We start from the raw sequence: 25,517 nt of genomic DNA on the forward strand, positions 1-25,517 counted from the left end.
AGACATTTATTTGATATTTATTCATTTATTCACATATTGATGAGGATGTGACAAGCTCACTCAATGGGAAGAATGAAAGTGCTGATGTGGTTAATCAGACAATTGAAGTCAGGCATCGTCTCTGCAGTTGCAATGCAGAGTAGTGCTGCAAGGTGGTCATCAGTCATCACAGATTATGATTTGATTTGAATTTCATCACAGAAAATGTATGTTGATCCAAACAGCACAAGCATCCTCCGGGCATGAACCTTTATTTTTGGAAAGGCATATTCATTAAGAGGCATAAAAACTGGGAAGCAGCACTGATTTGAATTGCTCCGCAAGCAATGGATCACACTGCAGGTCAATAAGCTCAAGTTTGAGGTCAAATGGGGCTTTGTCAACATCAAATGAGAAAGGTGAAGAGACCAAAGACAGGTCATTTTCGATCAAATTGAAATCCTTGAATCGGCGAGAAAATTCGGCATGAAAGTCAAGTAGTGACTGAGTATACTTTTTAAGGCTTTGATAGCAAACAGTAACTTGCTGCAATGTTGGAAAGTAGGCGAAATGCCTGTTTACTATCTGACGCGATAAAAGAAATAATTTCGTCATAAATGACTTGACACTGCAATACAAATCGTGCACAAAGGCTCCCTTCTGTTGCAGTTTTGAATTCAGTTCATTCATGTGGGCCATGATATCAAGGGCAAATGCAAAATCAGAGAGCCAATTCAAATCATTCAGCTGTGGGAAATCCAAATTTCTTTGTTTCATGTCCAAAAATCAATCAATCTCTGTTCTCAGTTCCCACACTCTTTTCAAGACCTTTCCAAAACTAAGCCATTTTACATTCGTGCGACACAGAACATCCGTGTGCTCGGATTCCAATTCCTCAAGCAGAGTTACAAATTGCTGTGGTTTAATCCTCTTGCTCGAACGTGGTTGACCACTTTCGTAACTGTGTCCACGACATTGCTTAGTTTTAGAACACTCTTACAGAGGACCTCTTGGTGGATAATGCAGTGTAGAAAAACAATATTCTGTTCTGGATTTGTTTCTTTGACTTGATCTTGAATTCTTTTCCGTAACCCAACATTTTTGTCTGTCAGATTTGGGCTTCCATCGGTGGTCACATTCACCAATGTCCAAAAAGTCGTCTCCAGCTGTCGTATGTTTCATTGACTGCATTGATGCCAATTCTTCTGTGAGCTCAAAATGTTCGGTGATATCTCGAATAAAAATTACCAACTGGACTGTGTCTTTGACAGCACAACTCTCATCGAGTGCCAGTGAAAAACATGCAAAATTGCTCACTCTATTTTTTAACTGCAGGTACAGGTTCTCAGAGATATCCTTGACCCGTCTCACAATAGTTCGTCTTGACAAGCTAATGTTCTCAAACTGGTTTTTCTTGTCTGGGCGTAAAATCGAGGCAGAGTCAACCATACATTCCTTTTTAAATTCTCCTTCAGAGAATGGTTTGCTGTTCTTGGCGATTTTGTGTGCAATCATGTAACTCACCCTTGCCAGACTGCACTGGCTGCCTATCCCAGAGAGGATCGACTTCAAGATACTCGTCCTCGCATTCAAGTCCCTGCACTCCTCTGTACCCCCCTACCTCTCTGATCTCCTCTCTCCTCAAAACAGCACTCGTTGCCTTCATTCCTCCGGGTCTGGTCTCCTCCTTGTCCCCCGAGTCCTCCGCTTCACCCTCGGCGGCCGTGCTTTCAGTCACTATGCCCAGACGCTCTGGAACTGCCTTCTCCACTCCCTTCGTCTCACTCCCTCCCTTTCCATTTTCAGGTCTTTGCTAAAGACCTTTCTTTTCAACCGCGCCTTTGGTCACCTTCCTCCCCCTCCCCCTGGCTCGGTTCTGGGATCTGAAACTGTAAAGCGCTCTGAGACACCGTCTAGCTTGGAGGGCGCTACATAAATCCAAGTTGTTGTTGTTGTAATCTCATCATGCGATACAAATTGTTTCGTGAAAATGCTTTGCTCTTTTTGCATTCGAACAAACATCAGCTTTCTTTCCTTTTTCTTCTGCAGAAACATTCTTATATTTGCAAGCATGTTTGCTCTCAAAATGACGATTCAAGTTGTAGTCTTTGAGCACTGCCACACTTTCTTTGCAAATTAAGCACACAGCTTTTCCACCCACACTGGTAAAACAATATTTAGAAGTCCATTCTTTGTTGAATATTCAGCCTTCAGCGTCCACTTTCCGCTTCTTTGATAAGCTCATTTCGAATTAACGTCCTCTTCAGTGAAGAATATTACCGCGATTGCCGCGCGCGTTTGAAAATTTGCCGATCCTTACATTTCTGACGTCAGCTTGATTCAACGCTTAAGGGAGCGTGTGCACAACTAAGCAGTGTGATTGGCTGATGTTCCCGGTCAGATTCAAATGCGAAATTTGTGTGACTTTCTGGGACTGTACAAACTATAATTTTTTCTATTGCTAGACGCAATGAGGGCCGGATAGAATCATTTGGCGAGCCGGATATGGCCCGCGGGCCATCTTTTATCCACCCCTGATTTAGAGGAATTGTTGTAACTTTCAAATGCCTCCGGGCTGTTGCCTCAAGCTACCTCTGTGACATCCTGCAGTCCTAATCCCATACCCACTATCTTTACCCTGTTAACTCAGGCCTAATTCCCGTCCCAACCCTCTCCACCATTCTATAGGCTAGCGAGCATTCAGACACCACTCCCTGGAACTTTGCTTTCAAAAACATCTACAAATGTGGCATTTTGATTGTACTGTCTGTCATCTCCCGCCTACCCCTAACTTTTATCCTCCCTCTCTGTCTATGTGAAATACTTTGAGCCATTTTCCTAATGTGAAGGGTGCAATCTATGTGGTAAAAGTTGTTTATACAATATTATCACTGCAAGAATTGCTGCCGCAGGGAGGAACACTAAGTGAGCAGGATTACTGTTGCAACAACACATCATTAGTGAAGTCCTGTAGTTTAGTGGTTTGAACACTCTCCTCATAAGCGAGGACCTGAGTTAGATTCCCGGGCAGGGCGAAACGTTGGGCAAGTTTCCTTACTGCACACACCTCTGTTTACCTGGTTGTTAGTTGATTGGTGGAGCAATTTTCTGGGGGTAATAATCATTTCAAAAAATAATAATTTGGTCACTCAGTCGATGACTGTTTGTGGGACACTGCTTTGCGGAATTTTGGTTGCTGTGTTTCATCCACAAAATATACAGTCAATTCACTTTACAATATATTCTGTGAAGCACTTTGAGATGTCTCAATGACATGATAAGGCGCTGTATCAAATGCAAGGATTATTATTATATCATTATTATAATGTAGTACCAGATATCTCGGTGGATGAAGTAAAGGGCAGACCTGCAAAGACTGGTTGGTATTTTCAACAAAGGAGAGGGTAAGTGTTTTGTTTTCATGAATGATTCTTGTTTGGCCGAGCAGCACTCTTACCTAAACAATGGCAGCACAGACCGGGAGCCACCCCACACTATCACCTTTGTTTTTAGCCTTTTTGTTCCCAGCTCAGGAGGCCCAATCTATCTTGTTAAAGTGTATTGAGACACTCTCTTACATCAAAGGTGCCTTATAGGCATACATAAAGGCATTATTTCCCCAAACGCTACAACAACAACAGCAACAACAAGATTACATTTGTATAGAGCCTTTCACGTCGGGAGGATGTGGGGAAAAAAAGACAGTTGAGGGTTGAACAAGACACCCAGGTTCCTGACTGGTTTGGTGAGTTGCAGTGTGCAACCATGGAGGGTGATGTTGCCAGAGGCTGAGGTGCTGAGGCGCTGGTGTGAGCCAATCAGGAGGGCCTCAGTCTTGTTCACATTCAACTGTAGGAAATTTGCCCTCATCCAGGACTTGATGTCCGACAGATAGTCTGTCAGGACAGCAGTGGTCCTGGAGTTGAGGGTGAGGCAGAAAGATAGAGTTGGGTGTCATTCGCATACATGTGGAAGTTGACCCCATGTCTGCGGATGATGTCACCAAGGGGGAGCATGTAGGTATTAAAGAGGAGAGGGCCAAGGACAGAGCCCTGGGGGACGCCAGATGTGACAGTGCGGGGGCTGGAGGAGAAACCGTTAGAGGCAACAAAGTGGAGACGGTGAGAGAGGTAGCAATCGAACCAGGCAAGGGCAGGTCCGTGAAGATTAAGTAAGGAGGAGAGGCAGTGTATGAGGATGGAGTGGTCGACAGTGTCGAAGGCGGCACAGAGGTCGAGGAGGACAAGGAGGCAGAGGGAGCCCTGATCACAGATGTTCAGAATGTCATTAGTGACTTTGACCAGGGATGTTTCCGTGCTGTAGACAGCACAGAAGCCGGATTGGAGGGGTTCAAAGAGGGAATGGCGAGAGAGAAAGGAGCAGAGTTGGGACGCGATGACTTGTTTCAGGACTTACAACCTCCATCTATCCTCTTATCTAGGTCCACTCTATTCTTATCTTTAATTCCAGCCTCAAAACATATTATCTCATTGAACATGCCAACGGCCCCCTCCCTCTCTTCCTCTCCCTTCAACCCATCCTTGTAAAATGCTTTGACGTGTTACTCTAAATGAAGGATGCTATGTGTATGTATATAGGTACAAGTTGTTTCACTCTGACTTCTGCTTCATTGATCTAGGAGCTGGCTGGTTGTAGAAATGGATATGTAAACAGTATGTACATGCATTGTTGTCTAACACAATGATAAGCAATATCAGTGACATCCAACAGATTTCTTTAATGTATTAAACATTAAATAATATTTATTGTATAGTATTGTGCTCAAATCACTGACAGCAACATGGCTGTGTATTTTCAGAGCAGTTTTTGCTGGTCAGTGTGATGTACCTTGGTTGCTGTAAATCCCTTGGGACGTCCTCCCAACGTGAAAGGTGCTATACAAATGTAATCTTGTTGTTGTTGTTGTAAAGCGTCCTCATTTTGTTTCTTTGATTAAGGAATTCTTTGTAAGGAATCCTGTTAGAAATCACCGCATATTAGACCTCAATGTCACAAATATCACCTTTGTGCAGAAACAAAAGGCGTCATTGCTGGCTGCCCACTCACCCGTGCCACGTTACAGCAGGCGCGATGCTGGAAAGAGGTGTCAGAACTAAAACTGTCTCAGTCCATTCTCCCCACCGCACCCCCCGCCCTAACTCCCACCCCCATACTTCAAAGACTACAATACAACCATCTTGGTGCTAGATGGCAGGAAGCGCCATCGTTGACAGACCCATACTGTAAACTCAGCGACATAGGACAGTCCACAAACAAGAGTCATGTGATAATCATGGGGAATTTCTCAGTCAGGAAATGGCACATATCATGTGGAAGCTAAAGGGAAAGAGAATAACCATATTCCCAGGAGGTGCAATATTGAAGAGAAAGAAAAAGGTGAAGAGTAAGATCAGAGCAGCTCTTCCTGTAAAGTAACCAATAACTATGGTATTCTATGCCATGGTACTCAAGAGAGCTGTGTGGATTTCCTCATTAACCAGCACTATGTACACAATCTATGCAATTGTAGCTCAGTGCTAGAGCACTCGCCTCGCAAGCGAGAGACAAAACATTGGGCAAGTTTCCTTACTCCATACACCTCTGTTTATCTAGCTGTAAGTAGGAATCCGGTTGTTTGTCAATTGGTAGATCACTTTTCTGGAAGTAATAAATCCTTCAAAAAAATGTGGTCACTCAATCCACAACTGTTTGCGAGACACTGCTGTGCGCAATTGGCTGCCGCATTTTGCCCACAAAATATATAGTCAATTCACTTGATAGTATATTCTGTTAAACAATTTGAGACGTCATGAAAACGTGAAAAAATTCTTTAACAAATGCAAGTATTATTATTATAATTGTGTTTCCTTTTATTAGAAAGATGTTTAAATTGGCTTCATAAATTGGACCAAGCCAGTCCACTTTTAGATGTGGATTGGACCAATACGCATTCATTGTCCCTCCTTGCTCCCAGACTGTTCAGTGAATTTATCTGAGCCAAGCATCTCAGGTCACGCCCCACAGGAATAAAATCAAAGAGAACATCCAATAAACATGACTGTGAGTGTGAATTAACACCAGCATGCCATCCCAGGGAAGGCCTCCAGAAATTCAATTCAATTGCACTACAAAGGGATTCCCCTGGCCGATCATTGTTTCTCAACCCTTTAAACTGACCTCATAGTTGGCTCAGGAATCTTTCCTTCAGCCAAGAGGGGATAGTGCACACACTGCTGAGAGTAAGATGCATCTGTTGCCTATTAAATTGCTGGTGATCGTCACGTTGATCACATCTGTGCAAGGAAAGAACCTGCCAAAGAAAACCAGGAGAAGACCTCTTTTCCTGGTGTCTGGCAGCCAGCAGAGGAAAGAGAATGGGAGTGAGCTGGGGATAGTTGAACTCAGCCTGATCTCACACCTTGAAGAGTTGCCTGAAGCCTCCACTGTGTTAGAAGGTGTAACTCGGGGCCAGACAAACAAACAAATGACTCAGAAAACTGAGCAAAGCCAAGTGCTGCCAATGAGTTCTCCTGCAAAGGAGAGTGCCAGAGGAAGTCTGGGTGACATAAAGAGAAAGGAAAGTCCAACAGCCTCAGACGATGCTTTTGGGGTGCAGTCCAGAAGCACTCCTCCAGATCCGAAATTCGCCAAGAAGTTTTGGAATCACTTCCTGGTCAGAAGAGGATCAGCTCTCCAGGACCTGATATTACCCATGAAAGCTGACGAAATGCAACAAGAGACATGTGGTACTGTGCCTTTCTCACAGGTAGGAGCTGAATGCCAGAGTTGGGAGTGGGAGGGAGGGGGTAAAATATCACTCACAATTTTATTTTGCATCTTCCTTTAATCTTAACACTGACGTTTTATCATGTTAGATCTCCGTAAAGATTAATATCTATTGAGTGGAAAAGAAAGATCATATCAAGATTAGACAGTATCATGAAGAGTCCTGTTGCTCAGTGATATTACCCATATCAAAGCACTTGGCTTTGCTAAGAGCACTCACCTCGCAAGTGAGAGATCTGGGTTCGATTTAAGTTTCCTTAAATGCCTCTATTTACCTAGCAGTAAGTAGGAACCCAGTTGTTAGTCGATTGGTGGATTGCTTTTCTGGGGATAATAATTCCTTCAAAATAATAATAATAAATTGGTCACTTCAATCCACAACGGTTTGTGGGACACTGCTTTGCACAATTGGCTGCTGTGTTTCGCCCATAAAAATATAGTCAATTCACTTTACAGTATATTCTGTGAAGCACTTTGAGACGTCCCAAAAACATAAGGCGCTATATCAAATGCAAGGATTATTATTATGTGAAGGGCACTATATAAATGCAAGATGTTGTTGCAATATAAGAATTAGCCAGGCAAAAGAAGAGCAAGGTCCATCCTAGCCTTCGCTTGACATGTCGTGTCCCAAACTACATGCTGTATCCCGAAATATTATTTTCTAGCAGAAATCTTATCAAATATGTTCTTGAAACAAACAACACTTTCTGCTTCCACCGTTTCCCTAGGGAGCCTGTTCCATAAGTTATTACTCGCTCACTGAAGCAGTGAGTTGTTGTTGAGATGGTGGGAGAATCTCACCCATGATAGTGAGAGGTCACTCACACACTCTAATTGATACTCTCTCTTGCTCTCTCACACACTCACAACACACTTGTTCACACACATACACGCTTGACACATTTCTCACACACACACTCTTACTCTTATCTTGAACTCATGGACACAATATGCTTGCTCTCTCACAACCCACTCACTCTTCACACACAGTCTCTCAAACTTTCACACACACATCCAGTCTCACACCCTCTTGCTCACACACACACTTGCTCACACTCACAAACACACATTGTCTCTTTTCTGCTTTCTCACACACTCTCACTGTCTCATTTTCACACAGTCTATCTCACACACTCTCACAACAAAATCTCTCACTCTTCCACACACACACACACTTTCCAGCTGAAAGTGCTCAGGAGTCGGATTGCCATCTGATTATCAACTATTGAGACCTCACAATGGATGTCCATGTTTTCTTCCCTCTTTCCCCCACCCAGAGTATAACACACAAAGACTGTGAGCAAGTGGTGTTGCAGAACAACCTTTGTTTTGGAAAATGCAGCTCTTTCCACGTCCCTGGCGCAGAGGACAGATTCTACACCTTCTGCTCCCACTGTTTGCCCACCCAGTTTCACCTGATAAATATACAGCTGAAATGCAAAGGAGGCGGTGTGGTGGGGAAAGTGTTGATGATGGTGGAGAAATGCAAGTGTGAGGTGCAGCAAGACAAACACCTCCCACTGGGTCTGGTTGAGACAGACTTGAACAAACAGATATGAGGAAGGATTACAGCAGAAGACTCACATTTTCTTTTGAGCACTGAACATTTGTTCAGTGACATCTCTCCATCTTGTAACATATGCAAGTCACTAGAAAGTGATCGGAAACAGGAGCTCTTGCTTTATTTTCCCTTCCTTGGACAAAATTGTAAATAATAATAATGATCCTCGGATTTGATATAATGCCTTCCACTTCAGGAGGGCATCTCAAAGCGTTTCACAGGTTTCACTGTAAAGTGTAGTGACCATGTATTTTGTAGGCACATTGTACAGGGTGTTCACAAAGTTACCCCTATGCTTTTTTCTACAGTGCATTGACCAATAACTGAAACATGCAGAAGAAAGATGATAATTGTAGTTAGAAGTACTTAATTGTATTCATTAGAAGTGTTTCACTGTATTTAGACATCCGGAGGATTGATGTGAGCACCAGCATTTTCATGGCAGCTAATGATCTGTCGCCATGTTCAGTGTGACATCTTCCGTAACATGGATGGAGTGACGAGGAAGTTACTGGTATCAAACATTGTTACACTCATCTACAACAGAAAATAAAAATGAATTGGAAGAAAAAATAATTGTAGTGTACCTCATGGTATCCCAACGGAGATCTGCTAATTGAGCACAGACCTTGTAAATGATGAGTGTCAAGACCTAACTACTTGTTGAATAAATTCACTACCCAGAGTTGATTGAGTCATACAACTTAGGAAGCTCCCAGGTTCAATCCCTGTCTGAGTTAGCTGATCACAGCACTGGGCAACAATATGGTGTGATATGGGTTACAATCAACTTCAACGTTCTCGATTAGATGGAGGAAAATTCTGTCTGGGTTCCTGTTTATGATCACTGTCCTGTGACTCCTTGCTGGAAAACAGTAATTAAAGGAAAGAGTAATTAGCCTTTGCATTTGTACTTTTGCTGTGAAAATCCCAGCTGCCAGTTTCAAAATTGTTTATTCCTTGATTGTGCGTGTAACTGATCTGGAATTGGTAAATCTGCCTCATTAAACCATGCTGAATGCTGTGCTTTGATATTAATAATAAATAAATAATAATAACAATAATTCTTACATTTGGTACAGTTTTCTTCATGGCAGAAGGACTTCCCAAACACTTCAGACAATATACTGTAAAGTGGATTGACTGCGAATTTTGTGGGTAAACACAGCAGCCAGTATGTGCATAGCAATGTCCCATTAACAGTCATTGTGAGTGATAATTTTATTTGGAGGATTTGTTGGCCTGGATACCAGGAGCAACTTCCTTCTCTTTTCAAATAGTGCCCTGGGATCTATTAACATCTATTTGCTTCCCACCACCATTTCACAGTGGCACGAATGTTGGTGGGAGGCAAGTGCTAACATAAATACTTATTAGATAGTAAAAGAAAAAATAACCCCTAAATAGGGGGATGTGGAGGAAGGAAATTTCAAACGTTAACTTACCTTTCATTAACTTCTCTGAAGACCTTCCTGCCACAAAGCTTCCTGCTCGCATGGGCGTTCTATCCAAGCCTTGCATCACATACTGTAGCCCCATCCTGCACCCAAGCTCTCACCCCATACTCCCTCCTGGGCACACTCTCTCTCTCTCTCTCTCTCTCTCTCACACATACATGCAACCCGCACTGTTAAAAAATGGCCCATTGAATCTTTTTGCCAGCAGCACAAAAAAACAGTCAGATGGCAACCCCAGTCTCATGTGTGAAGAAGGATATTTGAGGGCTGCCACCATTCTGGAAGCACGCATATGGATGAGTCGTTCCTTTCAAGAGAGGAGGAATTACACGAGAACAAAAACTGCAAGGAGTTAAAAAAAACATTCCATTTGCCACAAAATCTTTCCAAGTGAAATATTGGGTCTTGAATGAAAATTGGCAGTCACTTAGTAAAGCTTTTGTCTCAAACAGACTTACCGAGCAGAATCTAATGCACATATGAGGTTATTATTAGTCGGGTATAAGATTTCATGATATGTTGGGTTTTCAAATAAGAAGATTTTAAAATAATAATCCCTACATTTGATTTGGGATTTTTCATGGTTGAAGGGCATTCCGAAGGGCTTCAAAAGATTTACTGTAAAATGTAGTGACTGTGTTTTATGGGTAATGCTGGAGGGATTATGTATGGCACGTATAGAATATGTGTAATGGAAGCACCCTGACATTGCGCCACATTACTTCTCTTTGACATGGTGGTCTGTACACTACAGATAGTATCCTAAGATGGAGGCATCAACACTCCCATGCCCACCAGTTTTAACTCCACACTTTTTTTTTGGTGGGTGGTGGGGGGTGAGTTATGGCTCAGTGCTGTTCTGGTAAATATGTTTAAGAGAAGCATTACTGTCAGAGGTATTATGGATGTGCAAGACCTTAGAATTTGATCTTTACCATCGCTGCTGCCAAATTAATGGCAGTACTCAGAAGAATAATCCTTTAGTTTGATATCCCATATCATGACATATCATGATAGCCTTATCATGACATGAGGACATCTCAAATTAATCTCAAGTTGAATATCAAGCAACTTTGCTCAATCCTTTTTTTTATATTATGCTCTTTTTATTTCAAAGGCAATAAAGATGATCAAAAAAATAAACAAGTGGCATAATTAATGTCATTTCATGACTTACACAATGCCGCTACACTTCTCAACATAAGGTTAATTGGAACAGCATCCTCTGCTCCAGCGCAATAATTTCTCAATCTGTAGAGGCCGCAACTCCTGTTCCAACACAGTGTAGGGTTCAGATAGGATACATGGGAAAATGTGGATATTCTTCATTATGGGTTATCAACAGAGGTGAATTTGATTTTACAGACAAGCTCATAATAATAATCCTTGCATTTGAAGTGCTTTTCACATCTTCAAACCATCTCAAAGCACTTCACAGAATATACTGTAAAGTGAATTGACTGTGTATTTGTGGGTGAAATAATACAGAAGTGATATAAAGATACTGATTGACTTTCTGCATTCAATCCCTCTCCACATCGAACAGATTTACACCTTGATTTGAGAAGCACAGGCTATTAGGTAGGGGGAGGAGACAGAGCTATTAAAGTAAAATATGTTAAACTGCATGAAAGCTTGTGAGGATGGAAACCCAAGACAGGAGTGGAAATGCAGCTAAGGCAAAATTAAATAACAAAGGTCAAAGGAAAAATTGCAGTGCCTTCATACTGGAAATTTTACGTGAAGGTGTGTCTCCTCTCAAGGCCCTGTCCAACTTTCTTTTTTCTTTTTATTCTTCCCTAAAGATGGTGACTTGCTGGGGTCTGGTTTCACTGACTCAGCCGAGTGACTCTTCCTTGTGGAAAGGCCTTGGAAGTTATTTGTTGACAGGCAAGATAAAAATCATTACAGATATGATCATTGCAGCACCAACATGCTCTGAGGCAGTCTTGGGAGCGAGAGTAGGCAATAATAATAATCTTTGCATTTGGTATATCATCTTTCACATCGGGAGGATATCCCAAAGCATTTCACAGGATTTTACTGTGAAGTGGAGTGACTGTATTTGTGGGTGAATTCAACAGCCCTATTGTACATAGCAATGCCCCACAAACAACTATGAAACAAATGACTAATTTTATTTGGGAAATTTTGGACCAGGACATCAGGAGAAACTCTCATTTCTTTTTGAGCAGTGCCATGAGATCTTAAACATCCACCTGAACAGGCAGACAGGACATCAGTTTAACGTCTCATCCGAAGGACGGCACCACTGACAATGCAACACATCCCCAGAACTGCATTGGAGTGGATAGAATGGAAAACCAGTCCTGCTTCCTGCTCCTGATTGCTATTTAGCAAGTCCTACAGGAGATGTGTATCTGTGCTTGTGAGGTGGAAGATTGGGGTTTGTTGCATTGCCTTTTGCATTTAAATAGCTAGATGACGCTGATGTTTATGCATGAGTAATTGCCATTGTTTGAGATACCTGACCAGTGGCTGTCAAATAGTAATCCCAATGAAACGAGAAAAGAAATCAAAGGCTTTCAGGAAAGAAAACAATGGGAGACAATTGGTGGAGAGGAAATCCTTCCCAAAGAGTTATTTGGTTTTGCTAGAACTAAAATCTAACTCAGTTGGAATGGGCAGGGGCTGAGACGTTTGGGGAGAGAAGAGACATTATGTTATTTGATCTCTCTCTAGCATGCTCTTATATATTAACCTGCAGTTGCTTGAGAACATTTTGTAACAGAACATCCCGAGCATAGACTTCAGTTTTACTGACAATTTGACTGTGTGAACAACAAAGCTTTTGAGCCCAACTTGTTGGGCGTTTGTGCAGACCTGCAAACAAAATGCATCCAAATACTTTATCAGCCAGGTGCCCTCTGTTCCACTGTGGGCAGCTGCACCTTCAGCCACTACTCCTAAAACTCTGGAACACTCTTTCTCTATCCCTCTGATTTGCCTCCTCTTTCCCCATCTGAAGGTTGTGCCTGAAGACCTTCCTCTTCGACCGTGCCTAAGGTCACCTCCCCCCGGCTCAGCATCGTGATCCGCCACTGTCAAGCACTCTGGGATGCTTCCCTGCATGAGGGGCATTATATAAATGCGAGTTGTTGTAACTCTGCTTTCAAACAGCCCAGATTGTTAGCTGCAAAGTTCATAGTGTTTCAAAAAGATCAACTATTGTTGATCCGGCACATCAAACCACATCCATATGCCAATAGATGTTATTTCCAACAACACCATTTCGAGTACCCAAAATAAAATGGATTGATCTAATTTTAATTTGCTGCCAGCAAGAGAACAAAACACACATTTGGGGATAGTTTAGAGGGGATACAAGTCATTTCAGAAACTGAACCATTAACTCAATGCGAGGTATTTATTTGATGTATTGTTGATTATGTACAAAATGTCTCAAAGCTATTTATCATTTTTTCCTTATCCTGCTGTTTGAATTTATTTTTCATCCATAGTTCAGCAGCTGGAATACTGCTTCCCAACTAATTCCCATTGGAGAGAGTGTAACAAGCTTTAACACAAATTCAATTTAAGTATTCCATTCCTAGAAATCACTTTCGTAATGATACGTTTAAACACAGGCAGTGTGGATCTAGGTATTCTCAGAAGCAGTTGGAATGCACTCCAGAGGTTTGGGTAATATAAACCACGATAATTCTTGAGCAGCTCATTATTGCCATTTAAATCAAGAGAAAATTATACTTTTAGTGAGCTTTTTTTCCATTGGAACTTTTCAATTGACCTTCTGTCTTCAAAAACTGCTGCCAATGCAATGTATCACTTGTCACAGAGCTATACATTGCAGTTTTGCTTCATGTGTTGGGGGTTGTAAAACAACTGAATGATCCAAGCTTGTTTGGATTTTGTTTTGGGGGAAATTGACATTTAATTCTTTCCTATTCTTAAGCGTTCAAGATTGTCAGGCAAAATGGGGGTACCAAGTCGTGGGGGGAGGAGGGATCCGAGTCATGGGAGTAGGGGCGCAGATTTGTGTGGGTGTCGATTCATGGCGGCTCTAATTCGGCATAAAACATCCACATAATTAAAAACTGTCAGAGTTTAAATGGAACTTCTGAATCAGGCTGCACAGAGTGGTAAGCACTTGGAGCCAATTGGACATCAAGGCCTGGACGAGTGCAAATTTCCTGTAGCTGAATGTCGGCAATACGGAAGCCATACTCTTTGGCTCCCGTCAACGTCTTCTTTCCTGCGAGTCTGAACTCCTCAACCCCCTGGGCTCTCCCTCAGATGCAACTTAGGTGTCAGGTTCGATCCCCAGCTTTCCATTCTACCACACATCCGTTCTCTGACTAGGACTGCTTTTTTCCACTTCTGTCACATTGCCTGTCACCATCCATACCTCACAACCAACACAGCCGAAACACTCATCCATGCCTTCGTCACTTCCCAGCTGGACTATTCCAATGTCCTCCTTGCTAGTCTCCCCAAATCCACCATACACAAAATACAACTAAACCAAAACTCTGCTGTCCAAATACTCACCTGCACAAAACTCCATTCCCCCATCACGCCCGTTCTTGCCAGGCTCAACTGGCTGCCAATTCCCGAATGGATCCTCTCAGTTGTTTTCAAATCACTTCATGCCCTTGCATCTCCCTACCTATCTGATCTGTTTACTCCACCACCCACTGCCACCGCTTGACTGGCTCCGGCCCTCCTGTTTGATGCTCATCCCCTTCAATCCACCATCGGTGGCCGTGCCTTCAGCCACTACTCCCCCGAAACTCAGGAACTCTCTCCCTCAATCCCTCCGCCTTGCCCCTTTCCTCCCCACCTTTAAATCCCACCTAAACAGCTTCCTTTTTAATAGTGCTTACTGTCACCTCTCGCCTCCCTCTCCCCCTGGCTCAGGGTCAGACTCCACCACGGTCAAGTGCTCAGGGATGCTGCCCCATGTGACGGGTACTATATAAATCCAAGTTGTTGTTGACTGTGCCCACTCCACTTTCTCCCTGGCTCGACATCAAACTACTCCATTGTTTATCTCTCTGAGACGCTACCCTGTGTGAAAGGTGCTATATAAACACAAATCGTTGTTATTGAAAACAGGGGAGTCATTCTCTGCTCCAAAGTAAATTTACTGACCTTGGAGGAATGATACAGGTAATGCATCGATCTGTGCATAATAATATGTGATTGCTGCCAAGCTTAGTAAATTTACTGATAAAATCACTCTGATCATCATTCAGTGATGCTGGTGAGTCCCAGTCTGAAACCATCTGACCCCAAATATTTAGTCTATCACATCAGCAAAACATCTCAAAATGCTTCAAAGATTTTATCGCAAAGTGTAGTGACTGTGTGTTTTGTAGGCGATTTAATGTAGCGGATGGTTGGCGAGGACACTGGAAGAAACTTCCTTCTCTTCAAATTGTGCCATGGGATCTTGAACATCCACCAGGACAGACAGGCTGAATGTCTGAAGGACAACACCCCCAGCACTGCATTGGAATTCATCACATCTTCCGAAAACGTTCTCGGACCGTATTTCATTGTCAACAGAGATGCAGGAATTAAAAATAACATATAACCAAATAGAAATGCTCATCCACTTCACAGCTGATTGTGGGACATGGAGTCCTGTAGCTCAGTGGTTAGAGCACTCGCTTTGCAAGCGAGAGACCTGAGTTCAATTCCAGGCACAGGGCGAAACCTTGGGCAAGTTTCCTTACTCCACACAGAGCCTAATAATAATCCCTCCAAAACCAAAAACAATAATAAATTGGTCATTTTCAATCCACGACTGTTTGTGGGACATTGTTGTGCGCAATTGGCTGCCGCGTTCGCCCACAAATATATGGGACGTCCTCCCGACGTGAACAGCGCTATATCAAATGCAAGGATTATTATTATTATTATTATAATTATTACGGCTGAGTGCAAATTGGCTGCCGTTCTCCATTGACCAAATAAGTCGGGTTGGGAAACTGTGGTGGATCTGTGGGAGACGTCCTCCCGACGTGAAAAGCGTTACAACGACTCTTGAGAAAGGGACATGAGCAAACAAATTATGCACCAACAAGTTGGGGGGGGAATTGGCTCTGGTCCCTTGAGTTGTGCAACCCAAGGGAAGGCTGCAGTTTGAGGAAGCCAAGATCATTTTAAAACAGTTTTGAGCCTCACCCCGATCGTTACTAACTTGTGCGGCCCCACCCTCCCCCCCCCTCCCCCCCCCCCCCGTCTGCACCGATTTGATGTGCATTGAACGGAAAAAAATGCCACAGGAAAGGGAGGGCGCGAGGTATGGAGAGAGGCGCTTATTTGCGAGAAGGAATCGCTGAGGACAAAGCGGTGGTGACCGCTCCTGTTCCCACTGACAGTCACAGCTGCCGATGCCCTCAGCACAGCTCAACACAGCACAACACAGCACAGCTCAGCACAGCACAGCTCAACACAGCACAGCACAGCTCAGCTCAACACAGCACAGCTCAACACAGCACAGCTCAACACAGCACAACACAGCTCAGCTCAACACAGCACAGCACAGCTCAACACAGCACAACACAGCTCAGCTCAACACAGCACAGCTCAACACAGCACAACACAGCTCAACACAGCTCAGGGAGCAGCGCCTGGCGGCTCGGGCAGAGGTGCTGCACGTTGAGAGCGGCGGCTGTGCCCCTGGTCTGGGGAGAGGGTGAGAGCTCCTGTCTGTCTGTCTGTCTCTGTCTGTCTGTGTGTCTGTCTGTGTGTCTGTCTCTGTCTGTCTGTGTCTGTGTCCGTGACAGCCACGAAACAGCAGCCGTGTGGAGGGGAGGCAGCGGCTCACACAGGCACAGGGTCTCTGCGTTACATCGTCTGTCACTGACTGGGGGCAGTGACGGGAGGGGCGAGGGTTATGTATAATGGCGCGGGGTGTGGGGGGGGTCAGAGGGTGTGTGTGTGTGTGGGGGGGGGTCAGTGGGTGTGTGTGGGGGGGGGGTCAGTGGGTGTGTGTGTGTGTGTGGGGGGGGTAGTGTGTGTGTGGGGGGGGTCAGTGGGTGTGTGTGGGGGTCAGTGTGTGTGTGGAGGGGTCAGTGTGTGTGGGTGAGGTCAGTGTGTGTGTGGGGGGGTCAGTGTGTGTGTGGGGGAGGTCAGTGTGTGTGGGGAGGGGTCAGTGTGTGTGGGGGAGGGGTCAGTATGTGTGGGGGGGTCAGTGTGTGGGGGAGGGTCAGTGTGTGTGGGTGAGGTCAGTGTGTGTGTGGGTGAGGTCAGTGTGTGTGGGGAGGGGTCAGTGTGTGTGGGGGAGGGGTCAGTATGTGTGGGGGGGCAGTGTGTGGGGGGGGTCAGTGTGTGGGGGTGAGGGTCAGTGTGTGTGGGGGTGATGGTCAGTGTGTGTGTGGAGGGGTCAGTGTGTGTGGGGGAGGGGTCAGTATGTGTGAGGGGGGGCAGTGTGTGGGGGGGGGTCAGTGTGTGGGGGTGAGGGTCAGTGTGTGGGGGTGAGGGTCAGTGTGTGTGGGGGGGGGTCAGTGTGTGTGGGGGTGAGGGTCAGTGTGTGTGGGGGGGGTCAGTGTGTGGGGGGGGGTCAGTGGGTGTGTGGGGGTTCAGTGTGCGTGTGAGAGGGGGTCAGTGTGTGTGGGTTCAGTGTGTGTGTGTGAGGGGGTTCAGTGTGTGTGAGCGGGGGTCAGTGTGTGTGTGGGGGGTTCAGTGTGTGTGTGTGAGGGGGTTCAGTGTGTGTGGGTTCAGTGTGTGTGGGTTCAGTGTGTGTGTGTGAGCGGGGGTCAGTGTGTGTGAGCGGGGGTCAGTGTGTGTGAGCGGGGGTCAGTGTGTGTGAGCGGGGGTCAGTGTGTGTGAGCGGGGGTCAGTGTGTGTGAGCGGGGGTCAGTGTGTGTGAGCGGGGGTCAGTGTGTGTGAGCGGGGGTCAGTGTGTGTGAGCGGGGGTCAGTGTGTGTGAGCGGGGATCAGTGTGTGTGGGGTCAGTGTTTCTGTGTGGGGTGGGTTCAGTGTGTGTGTGAGGATGGGGAATGTGTGTGGAGGGAGTGTCGCTCTGTGTGTTGGGTTCTGTGTGTGTGGCGGGAAGGTTCTGTGTGTGTGGGGGAGGGATCTGTGTGCGTGGGGGAGGGGTCTTGTGTTGGGGGAGGGGGTCTGTGTGAGAGGGCGGGAGTGGTCTGTGTGGGGGGAGGGATCTAAGTCGGGAGGGTTCTGTGTATGGGTGGAGGGGTCTGTGTGAGGGGGGGAGGGGTCTTGTGTGGGGGAGGGGTCTGGGTTGTGGGGCAGGGTCTGTGAGCAGGAGGGGTCTGTGATGTGGCGGAGGGTTCTGTGGTGGCGGAGGGCTCTGTGTTTGGGGGGATCATTGCTGTGTGTGTGTTTGGGGGGATCATTGCTGTGTGTGTGTTTGGGGGAATCATTGCTGTGTGTGTGTTTGGGGGGATCATTGCTGTGTGTGTGTTTGGGGGGGATCATTGCTGTGTGTGTGTTTGGGGGGGATCATTGCTGTGTGTGTGTTTGGGGGGGATCATTGCTGTTGGTGTTTTGTGTGTTTGCGGGATCATTGCTGGGTGTTCCTGACCATGTGTGACCAGGGCTCCCTCTGCCTCCTCGTCCTCCTCGACCTCTCCGCTGCCTTTGACACTGTGGACCATGCAATCCTCCTCCATCGCCTCTCCTCCCACCTCAAACTTCAAGGTTCTGTCCTTGACTGGTTCAGGTCCTACCTTTCACACCGTCTCCACTTCGTCACAGCAAATGGCTCCCGCACCATCTTGTGCAGTGTTCCTCAGGGCTCTGTCCTCGGTCCCCTCCTCTTCACCCTCTAAATGCTCCCCCTTGGTGACATCATCCACAAACATGGGGTAAATTTCCACATGTAAGCAGATGACACCCAACTCTACCTCTCTGCCTCAACTCCCGGACGACTGGCGTCCTGACCGACTGCCTGTCCGACATCAAGTCCTGAACGAGTGACAGCTTTCTCCAACTCAACGTCAGCAAGACCAAGGCTCTCCTGATTGGCTCGCACCAGCGCCTCCGCACCTCAGGCGCCGGCAGCATCAGCCTCCACGGCTGCACACTCAACCTCACTAAGCCAGTCAGGAGCCTGGGTATCTTGTTTGACACTGTACTGTCCTTCTTCCTGATAAAATAATAATAATCCTTGCATTTGATATAGCGCTTTTCACGTCGGAAGGACGTCCCAAAGCGCTTCACAGAACACACTGTAAAGTGAATTGACTATATATTTGTGGGCGAACGCAGCAGCCAATTGCGCACAGCAATGTCCCACAAACAGTCGTAGATTGAAAATGACCAATTTATTATTTTTTTTGTTTTTTTTGGAGGGATTTTTATTAGGCGTGTGGAGTAAGGAAACTTGCCCAAGGTATCGCCCTGATATCCGCGCCATGACCGGCACTGCCTACTAGCACCTCCGCAACATTGCCAGACTCCGCAACTGCCTCACCCCTCAGGCTGCCGAAACCCTCACCCACGCACTCGTCACATCAAGGCTCAATTATGGAAATTCTCTCCTCATCGGCCTTCCCAACTCTTCCCTTCACAAGCTGCAGATCATCCAAAACTCCGCAGCTCGTGTACTCTCATGCACCAGGCTCCATGACCCCATCACTTCCACCCTCACCCGACTCCACTGGTTCCCCATCCCCAGAGGATCGAATTCAAGATCCTCGTCCTCACTTACAAGGCCATCCATGGCCTTGCCCCCTCCTACCTCTCTGACCTGCTGACTCCCTACCAACCTGCCTGCTTCCTCCATTCAGCGAGCTCCGCCTGCTCCATGTCTCACACCGCTCCCCCATGCTCGCGTCCTGACCCCTGACTGTTCATCCTCCCGACGTGAAAGGCGCTCTATAAACATAATTCTGATGTTGTGGTGGTGTTGTCATTGCAATGTGTGAGTGTGTGTCTAGTGGATGTCGGGGGGGGGTGCTCATTGCTGTGTGTGTGTTTGGGGTGGGGTCATTGCTCTGTGTGTGTGTTTGAGGGATCATTGCTCCTGTGTATGTTTTTTTGGGGGGGTTCATTGATCTGTGTGTATGTTTGGGGAGGTTATTGTGTGTGTGTTTGGGGGGTCATTTCAGTGTGTGTGCACACAGCATACATGCATGCATTCATAACATGGAGGCTTGACTATTGAAACTCTGCTTATCGGCCTCCCCAACTCCTCCCTCCACAGGCTGCAGATCATCCAGAACTCTGCAGCCCGTGTCCTCTCCCTCACGAGGCTCCGTGAACCTATCACCCCCATCCTCGCCCGGCTCCACTGGCTTCCCATCACACACAGGCTTTTCATCAAGCTCCCCCCCACCTCTACAACTTCCTACAATCCTGCCTGCTCCCTCCGCTCAGCGGGCTCCGGCCTGCTTCACGTCCCCTGCCCCATCATTGGCAGGCGGGCCTTCAGCCACTCTGCCCCCACCCTCTGGAACTCCATCCCGCAGACCCTCCACCTCGCCCCCTCCCTCGCCACCTTCAAGACCTATTTCAAGACCCTCCTCTTCGACCGTGCTTTCAATAATCCTCCTTCCGTCCCTGCCCTCCACCCTCCCCAATCCCGTCCCCCAGCTCAGATCCGCAACACTGACTGTCCAGTGCCTTGGGACGTCTTCCTGACGTAAAAGGCACTGTACAAATGAAATTTTGTTGGTGTGTGTATTTGGGGCAATCATTGCTCTTGTGTTTGTTTGGAGGTGGGGAATCATTGTGGAGTCCTGTAGTGGTTAGAGCACTCACTTTGCAAGCGAGAGACCTGAGTTCAATTCCAGGCAGCGCAAAACCTTGGGCAAGTTTCCTTACTCCACACGCCTAATAATAATCCCTCCAAAACAAAACAATAATAAATTGGTCATTTTCAATCTACGACTGTTTGTGGGACATTGCTGTGCGCAATTGGCTGCCGCGTTCGCCCACAAATATGCAGTCAATTCACTTTACAGTGTGTTCTGTGAAGCGCTTTGGGACGTCCTCCCGACGTGAAAAGCGCTATATCAATTGCAAGGATTATTATTATTATTGCTGTGGGTGTGTGTGTGTGTGTATTATTATTATTATTGTTTGGGGGTGTTATTGCTGTGTGTGGGGTGTGGGGGGGAGGGGATGAGGGGTGTCAATGCTGTGTTTGCCAGCTGCACGTTGCACTGGGAGGTGATGGGAATGAAGAGGGGGGGGTGACGGGGGAGACAGACAAGTGCCAGTCAGTGATGAGCTGCACTGAGACACCAGCAGCTGCTCCCTGGGCACAGCGCAGCTCATTCACACTGTGATGGACAGCCCACAGCCACAGCCCACAGCCTACTCTCTTTGCTGTGGAGGCGGTGGGGGGTGGGGGCTGGTGTGGGAGAGAGGGCAAGGCTGGCCGACACTGACAGTCGCTGTGGCAATGCATCGCAGGAGGAGGTGGCAGTAAGTCTCGGTGGGTGCCCCTTTGAGGCAGTTTCTGTGTATAATATTCCGCGTGGAGTGAGGAGACTCGACAGGGTTTGGTGTGTGAGATAAATCAATGATAGTGGCGCCATCGGGAACGATCACTGTGAAACGCTTCCCTCTTTTGCATAGATTTGTAAATGTTTTTTAAAAGCTTGTGCAATGCTCTGTTATACTGGGGGTGGGGGGGGTGAGATGATCTGTGAAAGGGTCGTCTCTTGGTTCATATCAGTAAAGAGCTCGCACTGTGGTTATTACACTGAGGTGTGAATCACCCGACATTGATACAGTGAGAAGGGACCCGGTGGGTGTGGTGGAATTGAGGAAAGAAACAGAGCAAACAGCTGGAGACAGGAAAAACCAGTCGAGGGAGAAAGGGAAATGTGCAAGCAAAGAAATGAGGTATATCCTAGTGAGAGAGCATGTCAGGTCAGCCACATCTAAAAATAAACCGAAGAGGGGAAATCAGAAAGAAAGGGCTACAAAGATTGACTGGTAATCGTATATCTTACTGCAAATAGCAAAGGGAGGTTTGTGTATGCAAATTGAGTCGTTCTATTAATAAAAAACGACTTGCATTTTTCATAGCACCTGTGTCGAAATATCTCAAAGGTCTTCAGAATCATTAATGTTGTGTTGCTCAGGTTTTGCAAGATGTACTGTACGTGGAATGCAGTGGCGGCTAATTATATCCTTCCAGATGTCTCCCTGGTGTTTCCTGAAGGGGTCGTGAAGGAGGATGATTCCTTTCAGATCAGTTCAGGGTCAGAGATCATTTCTTAATGTGCGAGTCTTAATGGAAATTTTCAACAGGCTGATCAAGTGAAGGCAGATCACAGCTAAACCCAATTAGGATTGAGAGGAGAAATGTGACTTTCCCCTCCATCCCCTTCCTGGTGCCCCACTCCACAGCTTGTTCAAAATAATTTACCAATATGTAGCAGTTCCACCTCCCCACTCCCCCTAACTACATTGGGTGGTGCAATTCAACCATGCATGACTTCAATAAATAGCTTGTGTGCAGAGGTACCTTTTGTTCTCAATGCAATCCAGTTCTCGTTTTTTTGAAAATATATTTATAAATATAATATTTAGTACAACAGAAATCCAAAACAAACACAACATCTTCTGTTACAATATGTTCCCTTTTCTCCTGATACAAAACACATTCCGTTGTTTATGGTACATTCCTTCCCCACACAGAGATTTTTCGGTACGCTCCCTTTAACACAGTCGGGAGTCACTCCTGTGTACACCACACGCACACAGCCTGATAAGGCACACTTGCCGCTTTTGGAAGGCGCCCAATGTGCCCCGTACACCCACATGTTTACCGACACATTTTTGGGATGCTCTTTGGTTACATCTCTAGCGTCCTTCTGTACCCTTACTTCAGTCAGTTTTGGGTGAGCTTGTGGGCTACCTGGTGGGTGCACCCCGAGCGGGTTGTGTCAGAGTGGCTCCTGCTGGGGTCAGGCCCCATCTGGCCTTTGCTGTGGTTGAGCCGAACTTCAGCTTGTCCCTCAGTATATAGTCCCTGATCCTAGTGTGTGGGAGCCTGACGCAGGCCTTACCGTCCCCTCGTTCTGCCAGAAGAACACCTAGTTTCTGGAATGCTTTACCGAGTTTATGATTATCCGGGCACACTCGATGTGGGTTTCGCTGTGAGAGCCCGGGAAGAGTCGTACAGCACCGAGTACTGTGACAGCGGGTCGCCAGGGACAAACCACGAGACAATCTAGTCCCATCTTTTTCCAAACCGCCTATGCGAAACAACACTCCAGGAAGAGATGGACCACGGTCTTCTGGCCTCTGCAGCCGGCCCAAGGGCAACTTGCTGACTGGCCCAGACCTCGATCATGCATGAAAGCCCTGAGGGGGAGGGCCCTTTTATTGCCAGCCAGGCCATGACCTGATGGTTGTTGGTCAGGGCCGGTGACGAGGGGTTTTGCCAGGTGTAGCTGGCCTTCACTGCAGGGTACCTCCCGATCGGGTCTGCCCTCTACCCCTTTTGAACTGTTTGGACTACCTGCCGCGCGGACCACTCAGTGATTGTGCGGGGGACTGGGATGATGTTCTTCAGAAATTTCTCAACATAAGATAAGAGGTTCGGCACACAGCCACTGTGTGGAACATTTTGAAGCAGTTCTGCCTGACCCACTCTTCTTAGCACTGGGTACAGGTAGAAGCCCGCACGAAGCAGCATTTGTTGCTGGCGTAGCGGGGCACCAGGCACAGCCTCAGGCAGCTACCCACAAAGTTTTGCCATGAGGATCAGGGTTACGTTATGGACCCCTTTTCCGGGGTTTTGTGTATCACATGTCTGTGGACACGATCCATCTTGGACCCCCAGATCAATTGGAGGACCTCTCTGGTGACTCTGGTGTCATTGTTCTTGGTCAAAGGCCAGACCTGGGCCACGTACAGTAATACCGAGAGGGTCTCACACTTTATCACCAGATTTTTCCAGCTCTTTGCAAAAAAGACGGTGACATCATACATATACCTCTGATGCCCTTGTCCCTCCCGATGGCCTGTGCAAAGGGTTCAATGCAGCAGACAAACAGGGTGGGGGATAGGGGACAGCCCTGCCTTACTCCCGACCTAATGGGGAATGGCTCAGTCTCATACCCATTGACTGTGACTGCGCCACAGATGTCCATGTAGAGTAGTCTAATTCACTTGCGTATTCCCTCCCCGAAGCCCATTTTGGAGAGTACCTCATCCTTGTAGCTGTGAGATACCCTATCAAAGGCTTTCTCTTGAGCAAGGCTTATTAGGCAAGCCTTCACTCTCCTGTCAAAACAGTACCCGTTGTCTTTGTTCCTCCGGGTCTGGCCTCCTCCTCGTCCCCTGAATCCTCCGCTCCACCCTTCAGCCACTATGCCCCGAGGCTCTGGAACTGCCTTCCTCACTCCCTTCGTCTTGCTGCCTCCCTTCCCATTTTCAGGATTCTGCTGAAGACCTTTCTTTTCGACCGCGCCTTTGGTCACCTTCCTCCCCTTCCCCGTGGCTCGGTCCCAGGATCTGTTACTGTGAAGCGCTCTGAGACGCCGTCTGACGTGGAGAGCACTATATAAATTCAAGTTGTTGTTGTCCTGCATGTAGGCGATGGTATCCCTGAGTAGCGCAAGGCTGTCTGAGATCCTTCGGCCCGGCAATTCAATTCTTGTGATGCAGCAATTTATGCCCAGTGAATAGCAAGTACAAAACACCTCAACTCAGCTGACAGCTCAACCTGCATGGGTGCACACTTCCCCTTGCAGAGCCTGGTGCAGAATCTCAGTGTTGTCTTTAACTCTCAATTGTTCTTCAGACTCACATCCTTGTTCTGACCCTTTCAGCCATTTTGCCCACCTCCACCATCACCTCTCTCCTTGGGGTATCCACACTTAAGCTGTAAGTTATCCAAAACTCTGCAGCCCATGCTCTTTCCTGTACCAGGCTCATCAACATGTTGGATGACATTGAGGGAGAAGGACTTGGTGTATCTGTTCCAGGCCTCTCTGAGAGTGTTATGGATGATGTTGTGCTACTGATGGACTCACCTGGGGATCCTTCTGCGGTGCAACCGCCATGTTGAACACTGGGCCAGCTGTGGTGGTGGATGCCCCCAAGTGTGGAATTGTAGTTCTGCACACACCAAGGGAACACATCGAGGGAATTGATTGGAAGATACAAGGGGGCATCGGTTTTAATCGTTGACATTTATTGGTACCTCAGGGTTGTGGTGGACACCAGTTTCAATCTGGACACTGTCCTGAGAAATGGCGAAGGGCACTCTGGTCATCCCTCTTCAGGGACAGCAAGGTCCCAATGCAGGTCAAGCTAGTGGCGTACAAGACCTGTGTTCATACAGTCCTCCTTTATGATCTGAGCTCCCGGAGATGCAGCAGAGAGACTTTCTCCGTCCCATTTACAAAGTTCAAGATCAAACAATGAGGTGGATTGTGGTAAACATGGGAAGTGGCTGTAGGAAGGGAGGGCTCCGGCCTACATTGACCTGTCTCTAAGCACCCTGTAGATGCAGTCGACTTCACAGCGGGCACGTCTATTTGCCAAAGCCCCTTGCCTGAGGACTTGGATTAAGCTCAATGGGAAGGGATGAGTACCTGAGCTGCAGACAGGAAGATAGTGGGAATGCTCTCACACATTTCATGCTGAGCGGTGTTGCTCACCGGGAAGCTTGCAGGGAGCTCTTGGTACCTACCATCCACCTAGTGAGGATTTAAACGCCTGCTTGTCGTTTGTCGAACGCCCAACTAGTGACTATCCTCCTGGGGGAAGGTAAGCACGGTCTCTTCAAGCTGAACTGGCTCCAAAGT

General features: G+C 46.8%; 2 protein-coding genes across 4 annotated transcripts in view; both read left to right on the plus strand.

The window, feature by feature from the left end:
* Positions 1-6,223: 6,223 nt before the first annotated feature.
* Positions 6,224-24,775, plus strand: LOC103177742 (cerberus). Its single transcript, XM_042345436.1, has 2 exons — positions 6,224-6,725; positions 24,615-24,775. The coding sequence occupies exons 1-2, from the start codon at positions 6,224-6,226 to the stop codon at positions 24,773-24,775; spliced, it is 663 nt and encodes a 220-aa protein (XP_042201370.1).
* zdhhc21 (zinc finger DHHC-type palmitoyltransferase 21) overlaps positions 16,397-25,517 on the plus strand; it is a 48,988-nt gene continuing 39,867 nt past the window's right edge. For 2 of the 3 annotated variants that reach the window (XM_042332372.1, XM_042332385.1), the window contains exon 1: positions 16,397-16,471. The gene's annotated coding sequence lies outside the window, so the exon portion shown is untranslated. Of the gene's footprint in view, positions 16,472-21,086; positions 21,182-25,517 lie in introns of those variants that run through there. The other variant, XM_007891992.2, reaches the window with a different exon arrangement.

The sequence above is a fragment of the Callorhinchus milii genome, unplaced genomic scaffold, assembly GCF_018977255.1.
Source record: "Callorhinchus milii isolate IMCB2004 unplaced genomic scaffold, IMCB_Cmil_1.0 Scaffold1, whole genome shotgun sequence".
NCBI lineage: Eukaryota > Metazoa > Chordata > Chondrichthyes > Chimaeriformes > Callorhinchidae > Callorhinchus > Callorhinchus milii.